Source organism: Centroberyx gerrardi, chromosome 19 (genome assembly GCF_048128805.1).
Source record: "Centroberyx gerrardi isolate f3 chromosome 19, fCenGer3.hap1.cur.20231027, whole genome shotgun sequence".
NCBI lineage: Eukaryota > Metazoa > Chordata > Actinopteri > Beryciformes > Berycidae > Centroberyx > Centroberyx gerrardi.
In genome coordinates, this window is record NC_136015.1 from 20,349,816 (window position 1) to 20,364,469 (window position 14,654).

General features: G+C 42.7%; 2 protein-coding genes across 2 annotated transcripts; one reads left to right on the plus strand and one right to left on the minus strand.

Annotated features, from left to right (window-relative positions):
- Positions 1–146: 146 nt before the first annotated feature.
- On the plus strand, positions 147–4,149 carry zbtb22a (zinc finger and BTB domain containing 22a). The gene is made up of 4 exons (XM_071894974.2): positions 147–489; positions 1,003–1,221; positions 1,418–2,192; positions 2,572–4,149. The coding sequence occupies exons 2-4, from the start codon at positions 1,015–1,017 to the stop codon at positions 3,705–3,707; spliced, it is 2,118 nt and encodes a 705-aa protein (XP_071751075.2). The 5' UTR covers positions 147–489; positions 1,003–1,014; the 3' UTR covers positions 3,708–4,149.
- Positions 4,150–6,015: 1,866 nt separating this feature from the next.
- Positions 6,016–14,166, minus strand: mbpa (myelin basic protein a). Its single transcript, XM_071895017.2, has 6 exons — positions 13,920–14,166; positions 11,347–11,442; positions 10,777–10,803; positions 10,171–10,191; positions 8,358–8,441; positions 6,016–7,403 (listed from the first exon to the last, which is right to left on the minus strand). The coding sequence occupies exons 1-6, from the start codon at positions 14,037–14,039 to the stop codon at positions 7,353–7,355; spliced, it is 399 nt and encodes a 132-aa protein (XP_071751118.1). The 5' UTR covers positions 14,040–14,166; the 3' UTR covers positions 6,016–7,352.
- Between the last annotated feature and the right edge of the window lie 488 nt (positions 14,167–14,654).

The window sequence follows — 14,654 nt, forward strand, 5'->3', positions numbered from 1 at the left end:
ACAAAACAAAGAGCTTTTTTGTGGTAGAAGTGATTTCAATGCACTGATATTGTGTGAACTGTCCCTTTAACTGAATTCCAGAGGGGCGGGGTGATCAAATTCATGGCATGTTTTTGAGAACAAAAGTTGGTCTTATAAATCATAATTACTCGAATGTGCGCACATGAACACAGATGCAGGTTTTAATGCTATTCCAGAATAACGTAGCAGGCCAGCTGTAATGCCGTTTAACACTTCCACCCAACTTTCACACCAAACACCCACTCATGTAATGTGTGAAGATGCTGATGCTGTGTAGCTAGTGTCAACCAGCTAGCATTAGCAACGCCTACGGGCAAGCTGTAACATTAGCCTTTGCTAGCTTGCTTATTTACACGAGCCAAACGATGGCAGTTCGTATATTGTCTTCCTAAATAATAATGTTAAACTGCAAATAGCCAGTAACGTTGCACATTACAGTAAAAAGCTCGACGTACCGACATAACAAAGGTAAAGTAACTAAGCTAACCACTAGCTAACGTTATGACTGTTGGGATTGAGGAAGCGTATTTGCTAATGTTAGCTAGAAGCTAACGCTAGTTGGCTAGTATGCTAGGTAACTTCGAGTGCTAGGTTGGACAAAAATAGTCGAGCAGTCACATAAGGACATTGCTGTGTTTTCTGTATATGGGTAGCAACAACCAGCCTTCATGTTAAATTATACTCTTTATAACGATAACAATTCAATGATGGGCCGAGTTTGAATGTCGTGTCAAGATGGCTAATGTTAGCTAGATATGCTAGTGATCATCAGGTGAAATCAAGTACCAGCCAGCTGGTCATCTGATTCACATGGAAAGTTCAGCACAGCAGTAGCTATACTCTGCACATTGCACATACAGCAATAGTCATACTGTACAAGCTTTGTGCAAAGGACATGTTTTTAGAGTAATCAACCCTTCTTATCCAGAAAAAAAAAAAATTATAATTTTGCACTTTATAATAACTTCATCTTTCCTATAGATCTGTGTGATCATGGATCAGACCTGCAGTGCTTCTTCCGCTCCACCTGGTTTGATTGTCCAGGTTTGTTTCCCCGGTGCCCGTGCAGCTGTTCTGGACAACCTGAACCGCCAGCGGGAGGAGGGCCGGCTGTGCGACCTCTCCATCCAGGTGCAAGGTCAGGTGTTTCGGGCCCACCGCTGTGTGCTCGCTGCCTCCTCGCCTTACTTCCATGACCAGGTAGGCCGGGTTATATCAGTGTGCAATATGGACACTAATATGATCATGTGGTTTGAAAAGTTACAAAAAAGAACTTTCCAAATCTACCATCTGAGGTGATGCGGTTCTTTTTTTGTTTTGTGGCCAGTTTTGTATTCAGTCGCCCCACATTCTGTCCAGATGTTCAAAACTCTGCTTTGTTCTCATCACTCAACAGGTGTTACTGAAGAATGTTACAACTGTGTCCCTACCTTCAGTTATGGACCCGGTGGCCTTTGAGAGTGTCCTGAGTTCTGCCTACACGGGCCAGCTGAGCATTGTGCATGATGACATTGTCAACTACGTCACCGTGGCCAGTTTCCTCCAGATGTGGCACATTGTGGACAAGTGTACTGAGATCCTGAAGAGGCCCCGGCCCTCAGCAGAAAGCGCCCCCGGAGAGGCGGCCGCCGCGGCTCACCCCGGCACTTCCTCTCGACAGCAGTCCCCCAGCAGCACCGACTGCTTGTATGTGGAGAGGGAGGGGAGAAGGAAGGAGAGGAAGCCCGACGCCCTGCCTCCCTTGGCTACGTGGAGAAGGCCGCAGCAGTTTCCTAGATGGGGCCGTCCGAGGCCCTCATCAGCCCAGCACTTAGCGGACTCTCAACTGGACACCCTCCCCGGCTACGCAGAGAGTGATTACTCCAGCTGTGAAGAGGCGTGGATATCCAGCCACGCCAAAGCTAGCCACTTTGGTCATGATGGACCTGGCCACAATAGCAGGCATCACGGGGGGTTCCCAGGTGGCGAGGCATTAAAGCAGAAAGTCAGATTTCAACAGCGGGGAGCACCTGTGAGCTCTGAGAGACTGCTTGATAGGAGTAGAGAGACCGGGGAGAGTGATGAGACTCAAGAGAAGAGGAGAATTGAGAAGAGAGGGATTGAGGCAGATGAAGGAATAGGAGAAGAGGTGGTGGAGAAGAAGGGAGGGTTACCACAAATGGGACACTCTGGTAAGAAACACCTGCCTCATTTCACTGTAAACATATACCCTATATACAGTATATCTATCTATCTATCTATCTATAATGTGACCAAACAGCATGAACCTGTGCTCATTTATCGCCACTCTCCAGTTTATATCAGAAAAAGTTTGATTAAAATGCATTTTTTCATTCATTCATTAATAATAATAAAAGCAAAAATAATGTGTTGATTCATTACATAATAATTACACATTCATTACATAATCTCCCACAGTGTTTTCTCCCAGCCTGTTTTTCCATTTTGGGTCACAAATTTTCTCCCTGCTGTGTGTTTTCTCTCTTGCATATTTTGATGGAATATCTGTATGAATTTACCTTCTTGGGTTTGTGTTTTGCATTTCTCCAGGAGCTTTCCACCCAGGTGCAAATGAGAATGAAGAAGCAGGACAGACCGCGGGGAAAGTGAGTGCAGAGGAGACCAAGGAGAAAGAGCAGAGGGACTTGGGAGGAGGTGATCCCTCCTCAGGTTTGCCCGCAGTCCACGCTTGTCAAACAAACGAAGGAGTCCCCGGCCCTTCCTGTCCGGCTCCCACGCCTTCAACCCGGCTGCAGTGGCAGGCGAGTCCCTGGTCTCAACAAGAGCCGAGGCCGCAGGATGGAGCGGGCGGCGGCGGCGGCAGCTACAGAAAGGACGAGGACGAAGATGACGATGAGGAGGATGTGGACTTTGAACGTTTCACAGAAGGGACCTTTGGCGGAGACACCTATGACGAGATCGAAGACGGCACTGGGCAGGTTTCCCAGAGGCCTTTAGTGCCTGCGTCTCCCGATGACAGTAACTTCACCATGGCGGGCTCGGAGGTGAACTGGCCCTCCACCAACATGGGACAGGCCGGTTCCTTAACCCCCACCTCCAGTCGCCACTTGTCCCCATCCTCTGCCGCGTTCCCGCCCTCCTCTTCACCCCCGACCCCGTCCTCGTCATCCTCGCTCTCCCTCGCCGGCGCCCCCTACACGGGCAAAGTTCACTTCTGCCACTGCGGCAAAGCCTACACCCTGAAGAGCATGCGAGACCGCCACGTCAAGATGCAGCACCTCAATCTGCGGCCCTTCGGCTGTCCCGTTTGTACCAAGTCCTTCAAGATGAAGCACCATCTGACCAAGCACCTTAAGACCCACGGAGGGCTGCGGCCCTACGAGTGCGGCCTGTGCGGGAAGAAAGTCATTTGGAGGGACAGCTTCCTGCGGCATCAGGCCCGATGCGAGAGACTTGCTTCCAGCTCCTCCACCAACAGTAACAACGCGAGTACGGCGGCGGCAGACGTGGACGACGGCTACGGTTATGGATTTGACGAAGGGGAGGCTTTTCTCGCAACGGGAGGGCAGGTGAAAGTGGAGGAAGTGGATTTTCACGGGGAGATGGAAGATGGGATGAGGGGTTTGTTGGGCAGCGTGTCTGGGATTGTGGATGAGCTAAGAACTCAGTCACGAAATCTGGATAGCCATGTTTTTAAACAGGAGGCGAGTGAGAGTTTTAGCTGAAATTGATGACTTGTGTGACACAGAGGTTTACAGCGCTTACTTTGTATGTACATGAGTACATAACAATGTAACTGAAAGTTTCAATAGTCTGCAGACAAATCAGTGCATACTTCTTTGTAAGCAGCCATACAATTTAGAACCTATCTTGTTTTATTCACTTTATGAGTATTTTGAATGTCATGAGCATTTTGAAAAAAGGAACAATCATATTTCTTGCTTCATGTGAACCTTTTTATTTTGTGCAGTGTCATGTAGGCCCGGTTGGGCTGATGTGTAAGTGATGCTGTAGACTGTACATCTAAAAAGGAACAGTGTTGTGAATGTACTTATTGGGTCTAAATAAAGTGAAGTTGCATTTTGCACATAAATTATTTGAAAATGCCATTCACCTGCATTAGAAAAAAAAAATGTGAGTATGAAAAAATGTTTTTTAGTGCCATATTGGTGTCTCTTCACGTTATATAAGAAGAAAGAAATCTTGATATGGTAATAATAAAAGCAGTTTTGACTTTTCTGATTCATTCTAGAACAGTGTGGTTCATTCTAGAACAGTGTGGTCCATTCTAGAATTGTTGCTGTGCAGAACTTTAATGGGGCACAAGAGGTCTCTGTTGCTCAACACTGCAGCACCCTGTTCATTGATATTTCCAGAAAATAACAGGTTTTAATCGTGCAAAAGGTTTTAAATGCATTTGAAGACCGCCTCCAGCACCGGCTGTAAACACCACAGTGAGCCTGAAAGGTGGAGAGAGATAATGGCCTGTGTTTTGATGTATTCAGTTGCATTCAGGGGAAAAGCCTATATAGATTTCCACTTCAAAGGGAAATATGAGGATGCAGCGATCAAAGAGCAACTGTACAATAAGGCATAACAAGGAACAAAGGTCCTATTAGGTATAGTATGTTTAAGCATACGAATTGAGACAGGAGGGGGCGTTGGAAGTGGAATTACACAGCAGATGTTGGGTGTCGGGATTTATTGGGTGAAATTCATATCGGGGAAGATGTGGGTTAAAAGAATGCTTCAATTGTCTAGAAATCTTGTGAAGGACATGATGGTTTGCGTTGAAATCATCTGTCTAGGAGCTAGTATCGCTCAACGAAGGAATTTTCCTTTTGAGATTTTATCATTCCAATCATATATACAGTACTGATATACATATAATTTAATCCATGATATTTTTGTATGGCAGACATTTTGGGCCCATAATCATGAGAGAGTCAAGAAGAACCATCTAGATAAAGGCTCAGTGTATATTTAGCCCTTTATCTGAATACTAAAATGTGTCAAGTATAGGAAAATTGCCCGTTACCTCTCTTTGTATAATTGCGGATTTTGAGCCACGGAGCCAATTATCTGAGGAACAATGCATGCTGGGGAGGCGGCCGTGCTAATTGTGGTTTTAGGGGCAGTTGTCCTTGAAAAGTTCTGTCTCAGCAGTATTTCTAATGATGTGAACGTTGTTTTTCCCACTCTAGGAAGTATTGACAGGGGGATCTAATGAGGATGACTCACTCTTGTTTATTGTTCACTTCCATGTAGGGCAAAGTGTACAGCATGACTTAGTGTGAGATCTTTTTTGATGCATCTGTATAACACTCTGACATTGGATTATTGTTTGGAGATATACTGTATGATTGGCCCTTAGGGGATATTGCAAGGGTAAGTGGGAGTTTATTCAGTGATGGTTGGAGGCAGATAAGTGTTTTCTGTTTCTCCCTCTTTAGTTATTCAGCTGCTGAATAAACCTGGGAGTCCAGTGATGACATTACAGTGTCCAGGTTCTCCATGGTCATAAACTTCAGAGTGCACATTTAGTTTGAAAAGCTTTGTTGAGAGTTTGTATCACCTGACGGAATAATGATTTGAGTAAATGTTAGCAAATGTAATCTTTGCTCAGTTAATATTGAAGTTTGATATGTTAGGTATGAAAAATAACGTTTAGCTATGTGGAAGATATGGTTCTTAGAGAAGATATAATGTTCTGGAAGAGGAGTTTTATGAAGAGAATAATAAGAGTCACTCCTTATTTTCCACTGTAACCTGAGAACTCATCTCTTCTAAACTGTCTGGACACGGTGGCTTCGACCATTGCACGCTTTATTATTGGTTTCCTGTAAGATTGGCAATCTTAGAACTGCAAGTTTATTGTACTATACTCTCTGCATTCACGTTATCAGTGTCAGCTAAATCTTTAAAATAAAATAAAAATATATGTAATAAAGATAAGAATATATGGCCAAAATATATCATTCTGTCAGATTTTAAAAACATGTAACAACTCTTCTAAGAGAAGACAAGAGATGTTTATTTCAAGTTAGGCCGAACATTACAAAACAGAGTTTTACATTATGAGGAAACACAACACTCAGTTTTCTAAGTATCAGTTCCTATCCCTATAGCACCACCACATGCCAGCAACCGCAGAAAAACATCTTAATAATTCTTTTATTGACTACTCAACTACAGTGAACATACACACAGCTCATGTACAAACGAGAGTGGCAATATAATTAATTATGCACAAAATAAAATTGACAAATTTGCAAGTAACATGCTGTCCTTCAGTACCGAACTCCTGATGCCACCTAGCCGCTACCACTATGACCTTTGATCAACTTACCATCTGACCATCGGATAAAACAAACCTTTTGTTTATCATTTTCTAAATAAGACGTGAATGACATTAAAACTTCAAACTAACACAATTTAACATGCAAACAGATCAGTTGCAATAAATTAGATAGATGCAACACATAGATGAGAAAGCAGACCAGTTGTATTTAGGACTTTTTTTTTCAATTATATAACACTAAGTGCACTTAGAAAGGGCTTTTTATTTCATTCACTTGATAGACTTGAATAGCATCATACTATACATGTTCATTAATTACACTGAGGCATAGCTAAACAAAAACTGTTACGTAAAACAATATTAGAGGCCATACTACTTAACATATAGGTTTTTCCAGTTGTATTTTCAAATGCATTTCTTTGCAACATACTTGTCACTCACGCACAACAACAACAACAACAACAACCACCACAACAACACTCTCAGTCTATATGTCACACAGATGCCGACACACGGAACGACACAAAGGTGTGGGGTTTGTGAGTGGCGTTTCCAAAAAAGGCAGCAGGGCGTATAAAGCATCATTCATGTACAAAATGCAGACAATAGGAGACAAATAGAAAAACAAACACCTGCCATGAACAAACCTTGAACAGCAGACAGCAGACACTAGCACCATCAGACCAAGATACTGGAATGGGTGAGGTGAGAACTAGATTTTACAGTAGAGTGTTTTTGCTATAGCATGACCAAACCTCTGAAAGCCTTAAACAGCTACATAACGACAAAGATCTAGAGAACGCATCCTCAGAATTAGGATTAAAAGACAACTACGGCGAGTATATTGGCATGTACATGTACAGTTCTCCCCCTCAGTGACCGCCTGCATCCCAGCAGACTGGATATTACTGCGCCGATGTCGTGTCACTGCCTCAAAAATATAGGAGACGTGTGTTAGTGGGTTAACATTTCTTGAGGTTGTGAGTCCGCCACTTGCAGATCTCTTTTCTCTCCCTCGTCCTCGTCTCCCATCTGTATCGGATCTGTGGTTTGGTCCTCGGCGGAGAGCTTAGAAGATGGTGCTCCAGCGTTTAGGGGGGGGGCGGGACTTGGTTTCTCCCTGGAGAGAGACGAGGGAGGAGGAGGAGGATAAGGTGACTGACAAAAACCCCCATCTTCTATCGCTAATGATGGCGTCCAACAGCAATCTGGATTTGAGTGAAAACTATGTCACAAGTTGATGATTTAGTTTAAATAATTTGACTGTGATTGTCGAATACTTCACATTTATTGGGATTCAGGAGGATCATCCTTACTGAAGATGAAGCCTCAAGAGGGTTGAGGTAGACAACATGCACAGAAATAATGCAATATCAATGAATATGTAAATGAGAAACTGAAGTGAAGTTATGGTTTACATGTGGTATTACCCAGTGTGCAAATGTTGCACATATGAAGTTATTATTATTATAACTAAAGTTCGGGAACAAGACCACGCCTCAGGCACACATTCAATTTCCTGCTCCACCCTATTTAAAGGACCCACAGGGGGAAATGATGGAGCCAAGAAGACTCCCCATCAGCGAGACAGTGCCCCCACCCTGAGTCTCAATTCCCTGGTTCCTCGAGCTAACCATCGACCCCAACTCATTCGACCCCCTCCAATTCATCCCTTCATCTCGACCCCTGATTCATCCCTCCACCCTCGACCCTTGTTTCATCCCTCCATTCTCGACCCCTCTTTCCCCCGATAAACCATCTAAATACATCTCATAGTGGCGTGGTCTTTGTTAGTGAAAAGCTTGTTAATTTATTATGATGATAGGTTGCTGTAAAAGCATGTGGATGCTGTATCACTAATAGTAAATAAGCTGAATGAAGACTACATGAACTGAAATGATGAATCATTATAGTTACGGCTACTGCACATAATACTACTCACTGATCTCTGATGATAGCATCACTGTTGCATTCAGGCAAACACAGATAAGAGAAGAGTTTGTCAGGTCCATTCTTTACAGGTGAAAAGAGTAATTTTTGTGGAAAGGAGGAGTCAAACGTCAGGTGAGCTCACCAGGTTGAAGAGTCTGGACAGTGTGCTTTGGTCTCTGCGTCGTCTGAGGGGCGACTTGGTGCTCTCAACACGCGGCGACGAGGCCTACAACAAGATGCTTTATAAGCACAGGTGGAGAAAGGCTGGACCTGAAACCAGGACCTGTTGTTGCTTTGTATAACCTTTAACCAGGAGGTTCAATTAAATTTACAACGATGGCCTGCTTTAGCTTTTGTAAGATGAGACACATTTGACCCAAGGCCGTCACAGAGTTGTTAGACTAACAAAATGCTAAACAGCGTATAGGCTAATTGATTTTAAATGCTTTGTTACACTGTGCTCAGAATACCAATCAGGAAAAGTATTGCTGTTGTCGGACAAAAAACACACACCTACAAAAAGTATGTCTTTCAGGAATGAAGAAAAAAAATGCTTATTTTGTCATTAATGCACAAACTTTTGCACTTTATGCACATTTTGCACAAATATCTCTTTACTCGCCATTCATTCTTTTAAATTGCATTGGGATCGACCTTTTTGTATTTGTATTTGTATTGTATCTGTGTTTTGTCACTGAGTTTTTATTGTGTCTTGCTGCTAGCTGAATTTCCCTGGTGGACGATAAAAGTGAATTGAACTGAACTGAATGTACTTTTGAAATGATATTATGAGTTTTTAACAGGTTTCAAAGGTCTAAGGGTCATGAAATTCGCTCAGTACATAAGTGACCACAACCTAACCTAACTTTCATTACAGGTAAGTTAAAGAAAAACAACACAATTGCAGGTATGTGATTTCTCCGCAACAGCAGCAGTGCGGTATGGAAGAAACAGCTGACTCTATTCTGTGATCTGTTATTGTGGGAGAGTAACATGAATGAGACAGGAAAGGAGGGAAATATATGAAAACGTGAAAGGACCAGATTCAGATAACAGCAACCTTTAGGGGAAAGAGAATGGATTACAAACGCATGCTGTAGTTCACACTGATCTGACCGACACAAAGGACATGACGTGGACCAGGACCAGGATCAGGTCCAAATCTCTGACACACAAACAGCAGAACAGCTCGCTCTCTGGACAAACGAAGAAGACACCAAGGAGGCGGGAAACCAAAACAGATGGATTAGTGAGTCATCGCTGGCACAGAGGGATGGAGAGATTATAGAAAAGCAGAGGCAAGAGAAAGAAGAAGAAGAGGAGGAGGAGGATAATGAGGAGGAGGAGGCAAAGGAGGAGTGTGATGCAGGCCAAGAGTTCCTGAGAGAAAATGTTTACCGGCTGTGGTTCATAAAAAGTTGAGCCGTTTCAAAGTCATCCAGAAGCAGCGAGTCGCTCTGGATTGAAGCAGAGGGGGAGGGAATTGAAATATAATAAATTTACCAATAAGCTGATGCCTGTCTGTTTCAATTATGATCTGATGACTAATGACAGAGTAAGAAAACTTGGTTTAAATGAATGAATGAATGAATGAATGAACCATTCAATCAATCTATCAGTGAATTAAACTGATTTGATGGAGAATAAGTTTTGCCTTTCAGCTAATATGTTGGAACGGATGTGAATCAGGACTGCTGTTCAGTGAAGCGTGATTCCACTGGCTCAGATATAAAAGACGTAAAGCAGTGACACAAAAAAAGACAGAGACAGAAAAAGCGACAGATTCAGGAGAGTGTACAGGTTAGGTAACAGGTGCAGACAAAGGAGCCGACGCATTGCAAAGGAGCTCTCTGGAGACGCTTTCTTAGGGGATCATTGTACTGTGGTTACACACAGAGCGGTGAAGTCAGGACAGGGGTTTTGTTCAATCTGAGAAGGAAGATTGCGTGACGTACCAAGCCCAAGACTTCCCTCCACTGGACATGAAAGAGAAACAGACAGTGCCGTGATGAGATGAGATGAGATGATTCAGTGGGAGAGTGAACTGGTACCAGCATCCGCCTCTTTGCAAATTGAGAATGTAGCTACCACACATCTGAGAATCCATCATTTATAGGGATTAGGTGGCATTATCAGCAGGGATGTAGTGGTAAATAAAAAGGTGGGTAAACTCTGACCTCCAGTTGGTGATTATCTTAAAACAAAAATTACTTACAGCAGTCCAATACTACTTGCTATGAGGTAAACTATGCATTTAAGTTTCAAGTAAGGTGGGTTTACGCTCCACTACATCCCTGGTTATAATGAAAAGTCATACAAAACTGCAGCTGTTGAAAGCTGGCATTGGTAATTATGATGGAAAGCATTAGTATTGCACAAAATCACATAGGGGTGACACGTGCGCCATGTGCCACCTAATAAAAAAAACATTCAGAGGACAGATTGATGAAAGCTAAATGTGATGATCACTTCACTACACGATGCAACTCTGCATTGTAACTCTGCAACTCTACGCCTCTGGAGTGATTGGCAAAACAAATATTGTGGAAAATGAGACTCACCCTGGACTTAGGACGAGGAGAGGATACCTGAGAAACATCAAGCAACAACAACAGTGTGATTGATTGCACAGGGCAGGAAATATACCAACAAGCTCCATTTTGAATGAAATATAAATGGTTTAGTTTGAGTTTCTGATTAAACTTCCCCAACTTTCCTTTCCTTTATCAGTGTAAATGAATTAGTCATGCAGTGTTGTAATCAGCGAGGGAGCTGAGCAAAACAAGTTAGGGTGCTGTTTGTGAAACACTGTCATACTAATGATGCCAAAAGTTAGCTCTAAAATAAATCAGAAGAAAACACTGTGACAACTTACGCCAGATCTATTCTCTATTCTGACTGATGCAACTCATGGCAGTTTAAGAGTAATACATCAAAAGCAACCGAGCAAGTCTATAAACTTGAACGTTTTCACAGAGTAAAACTCATACATCTCTGACTCAACATCATATGGCAAAAAATTACTTTTTAAGTTAAATACGTAATTGTAAAGACATGCACATTATCTCCTCTGGCTACACAATATTAAACCTGATCATTTTGAGGCTTTTAACTTAATCCAAGACACTTACAATGCTCCTGAAGAAATGCACAACAGCGTTTTCGTTGGCCCGGCGGCGGGAGGAGGACTGCTGGGGTGAGGTGGCCAGGTGACCCCGGAACGACCCCTGCAAGGGTCAATACAGGTCAGGCAACTGTGAACATTTGCATAGGATGGTATATGGCACGATGCAAAATAATAATAAATGTTATGTATGTGCATCATGGAATCAGGATTTTAGTCCCTCATGTGCAGTATAGCTTTAAAGTATTGATACATTTTCATGTACTGGAATATTTGTGATAGAAAAGCATGAGCCTGCTAAACAATTCTTAAAACTGCTATCTAGTCCTCCTACTCATCTTATCAAGCCTGTCATTACCAAACCGCCTTGGTCATTACCTCTGAGTAAGCTTTTTTAATTCATGCTTTCCTTAAATTTGGTCCCAAATTCCCTTTTTTAATGCATCAAGACTCTCAAAGTCCCAGAGAAAGAAACAAAATGAAAGTACAAGTAAGAACTAATTTCATCACACATGATGTAACAGCTAGAAAGTTGGATAGCTGCCATTTCAAATCAATTCAAGACAATTTATACACTGAAAAGGCATATATATTTGAAAACATGAAGAGAATGAAGAATTACGATGTAGTCAGAGTGTCTACAGCAAAAATATATATATAGTGGAAATGGCTGACTCTCCATCACCATCACACCACTCAGTGTGAAGCTAATCTTTCACAGGTCCCTTCTCTTTGGGGGTGAAATCACAAGTAACCCAGCCTTCAACTTCTGCTTCATTATAATCTCACACATTTAACCATCTCTGCCACCAAAGCAGAGGCCATTCATTCACATGCTGTAGTCTGCCAGTAATGAAAGAGACAGACATTTCTTTTCTCAATCACTGTGTATTTTCTATCACTTTTCTTTATGTTTTATTAATGGAAATAAACCAAACTAAAACTATAAATCTGTAGATATGTGGAGACCTATCTTCATGCATTCCCATTGACATTGCATTATATATACATTACAGTGCATAACAGAAACCTGGGATGCTGGTCTTTTTTTATCTTAGTATAACTGCTAAAATAAGTAACATTTTCCACTACACAGAATCTGAACTGTCACAGATCTGATATCCCTGGTGCTAGAGTGAGCGCCTACGCAGAAAGCAGGCTTGGGTGTCAGATGAAAGGGGTTTGAGTGACAGCGGGTGGCTTCAGGGTTATCAAGTGGGCTCCTCCCATCACAGCAGCTTGTCGGTTGTCTCAGGACCAGCCTTCTTCATACCAGCACTTTTCACACATCAGATACTAAACTCACCTACACTGCGCTGGCACTGCACCTATACTTAGCTTAGACTTACACTTGGCCATAACATCTCAGTGGGTGTTTATTGGAGTGTTGCTGGAGGACTCATAATAACACAATATGCCAAAGGAGACATAGGGAGCAAAGCTGACATACTGAGTGAGATTACAAATACCTAATTTAGCTCAGATTCAAACAGTTTTGAAAAAGATCTGATCTGAACAATAACTGGAGATCAAATCTTTGAGTGGAGATTAAAATCTGTTGAATTGAATTGAGTGGCAGGTCTTATTGCTGTGACAAACAGCAAACATAAGTCATTTTATGAAATGGCCAGTTAATATATTTAAGGATAGTTAGTGCAAGTGATTGACATCAGCAACACATCTATATTACTAAAGCACTTCCTTAAAATTCAGTAACTAAAATTACAACCACTATAATTAAAACCACTAATGGATCTTCGTCTGTGGTCTCTAAATATATCCACTGAAATAATTTTAATTTCTGATCAACCTGAAATTAACATGAATACTAGTTTGGCCAAAGGAAATTAATAAGATTACTTTTTAAATCTTTAGGGAAGGTTTTCATGAATCAATTTTTTTCAGCAGCACGCTGCTTCACTATCATGCAGCACCTCGCTTCACACTCAAATCCACAGATACAAACCACTGGCCAGCTTGTAGTTGCCTGAATGTCTTGCAATGAGAAGGTTTCCAAGGTATTCCAGGTTTAGCAAGACACTAATTCCCTAACTCAAGTGGTTCAAGACTGGGCTGTACTGAGCAGCTCCTTCATGTGAGTGTGTGAGCGTGTATGACTCCCCTCCCCCAGCATGTTACTGTAATTGAGAATGTGTTTTAAGTTCAGCTCCAACTTTTCAATAAGTTTATCTTACTTTATGACAAACCTGGAGTCATTTAAATCAATCCAGAAAGCACTTGCATCACTGTTTTAGTGGAAGTCAAGGAGCTAAAAAAACATCATGTGTCTAAAAATAAAAACACATGTAGCACCTTCCAAACATCTTCCTGTTTCATAACATATGTTAATTATATAGATGGAATAAAATAAATTTTGTGTTAGACATGATTTTTAGCCCTACTGACTTCCACTAGCATTCTGCTTCCAATATCTTAAAAAAACAGACTGTTTTAAGTGTTTTTTCTTTGTTTGTTTGTTTGTTTTGGATGGACTTAAGATCCAGTTAAAGCCAAATAAGACCTCTTAAAAACCCTGATCTATCCCTTTAAATAAGTGTTTTAAAATGCACAGATGCTCACCTTGCTCCTCTTCTTTTTGTCCCCTCCAAAGAAGCTGCTAATCTGATCCATGAGGCCAGGGTTCTTCTTTTTCCTGCCCAGCCCGAAGGCGCCTTGCCCTGAGGTGCTCGCCGTGGCCATGCTATCTGTGGGTGCGGTTGGGTGGGGCTGACCGCTCTGTGTCTGCTGTATCTACCACACTCTGCGCTCCTGGTACTCCTCTTCCAAGCCAATCCAAAGCCCACAGTGCCAACACCCGGCTGTGCCTCTTCAGGATGGTTTGCTGCCCGTCTGACGCAGAGGGGCCGTCTTTGAAGGTGTCGTCTGCCGGTCCCGGGGCACCATGGGAGATGAGGAGGGTCAGGTGGGGGTAGGCGGCGGCCGTTGCAGCGGCGGTGGGGGGGGGGGAGGGTCCGCGGCTCTGGCTCGGCTCCAGGCATTCTTTGGACCTTCAGTGCCTGTGGAGTCAGTCACTGCCGCCCTCTGCATGGGCCGGCCATTGTTCCTCTCCCCATCTGCCTCACCCGGGCCGCAGGGACAACAAGGGTTATCTATGAGCCTGAACTCACACCCTGATGCAAAGCAACCCGCCGCACTGTGAGGCCATTGTTGAGATGGCCCATATATCTTCCTAATGGATTGTATTTAAATTGGATGTACAGTCAGGCAGATTAACATATGGAATGGAGTAGAAGATAGGAAATGCCTATTGTGTGAAAGATGTCAAAGCCTGTGAACACGGTCCAAGTGTCTGTG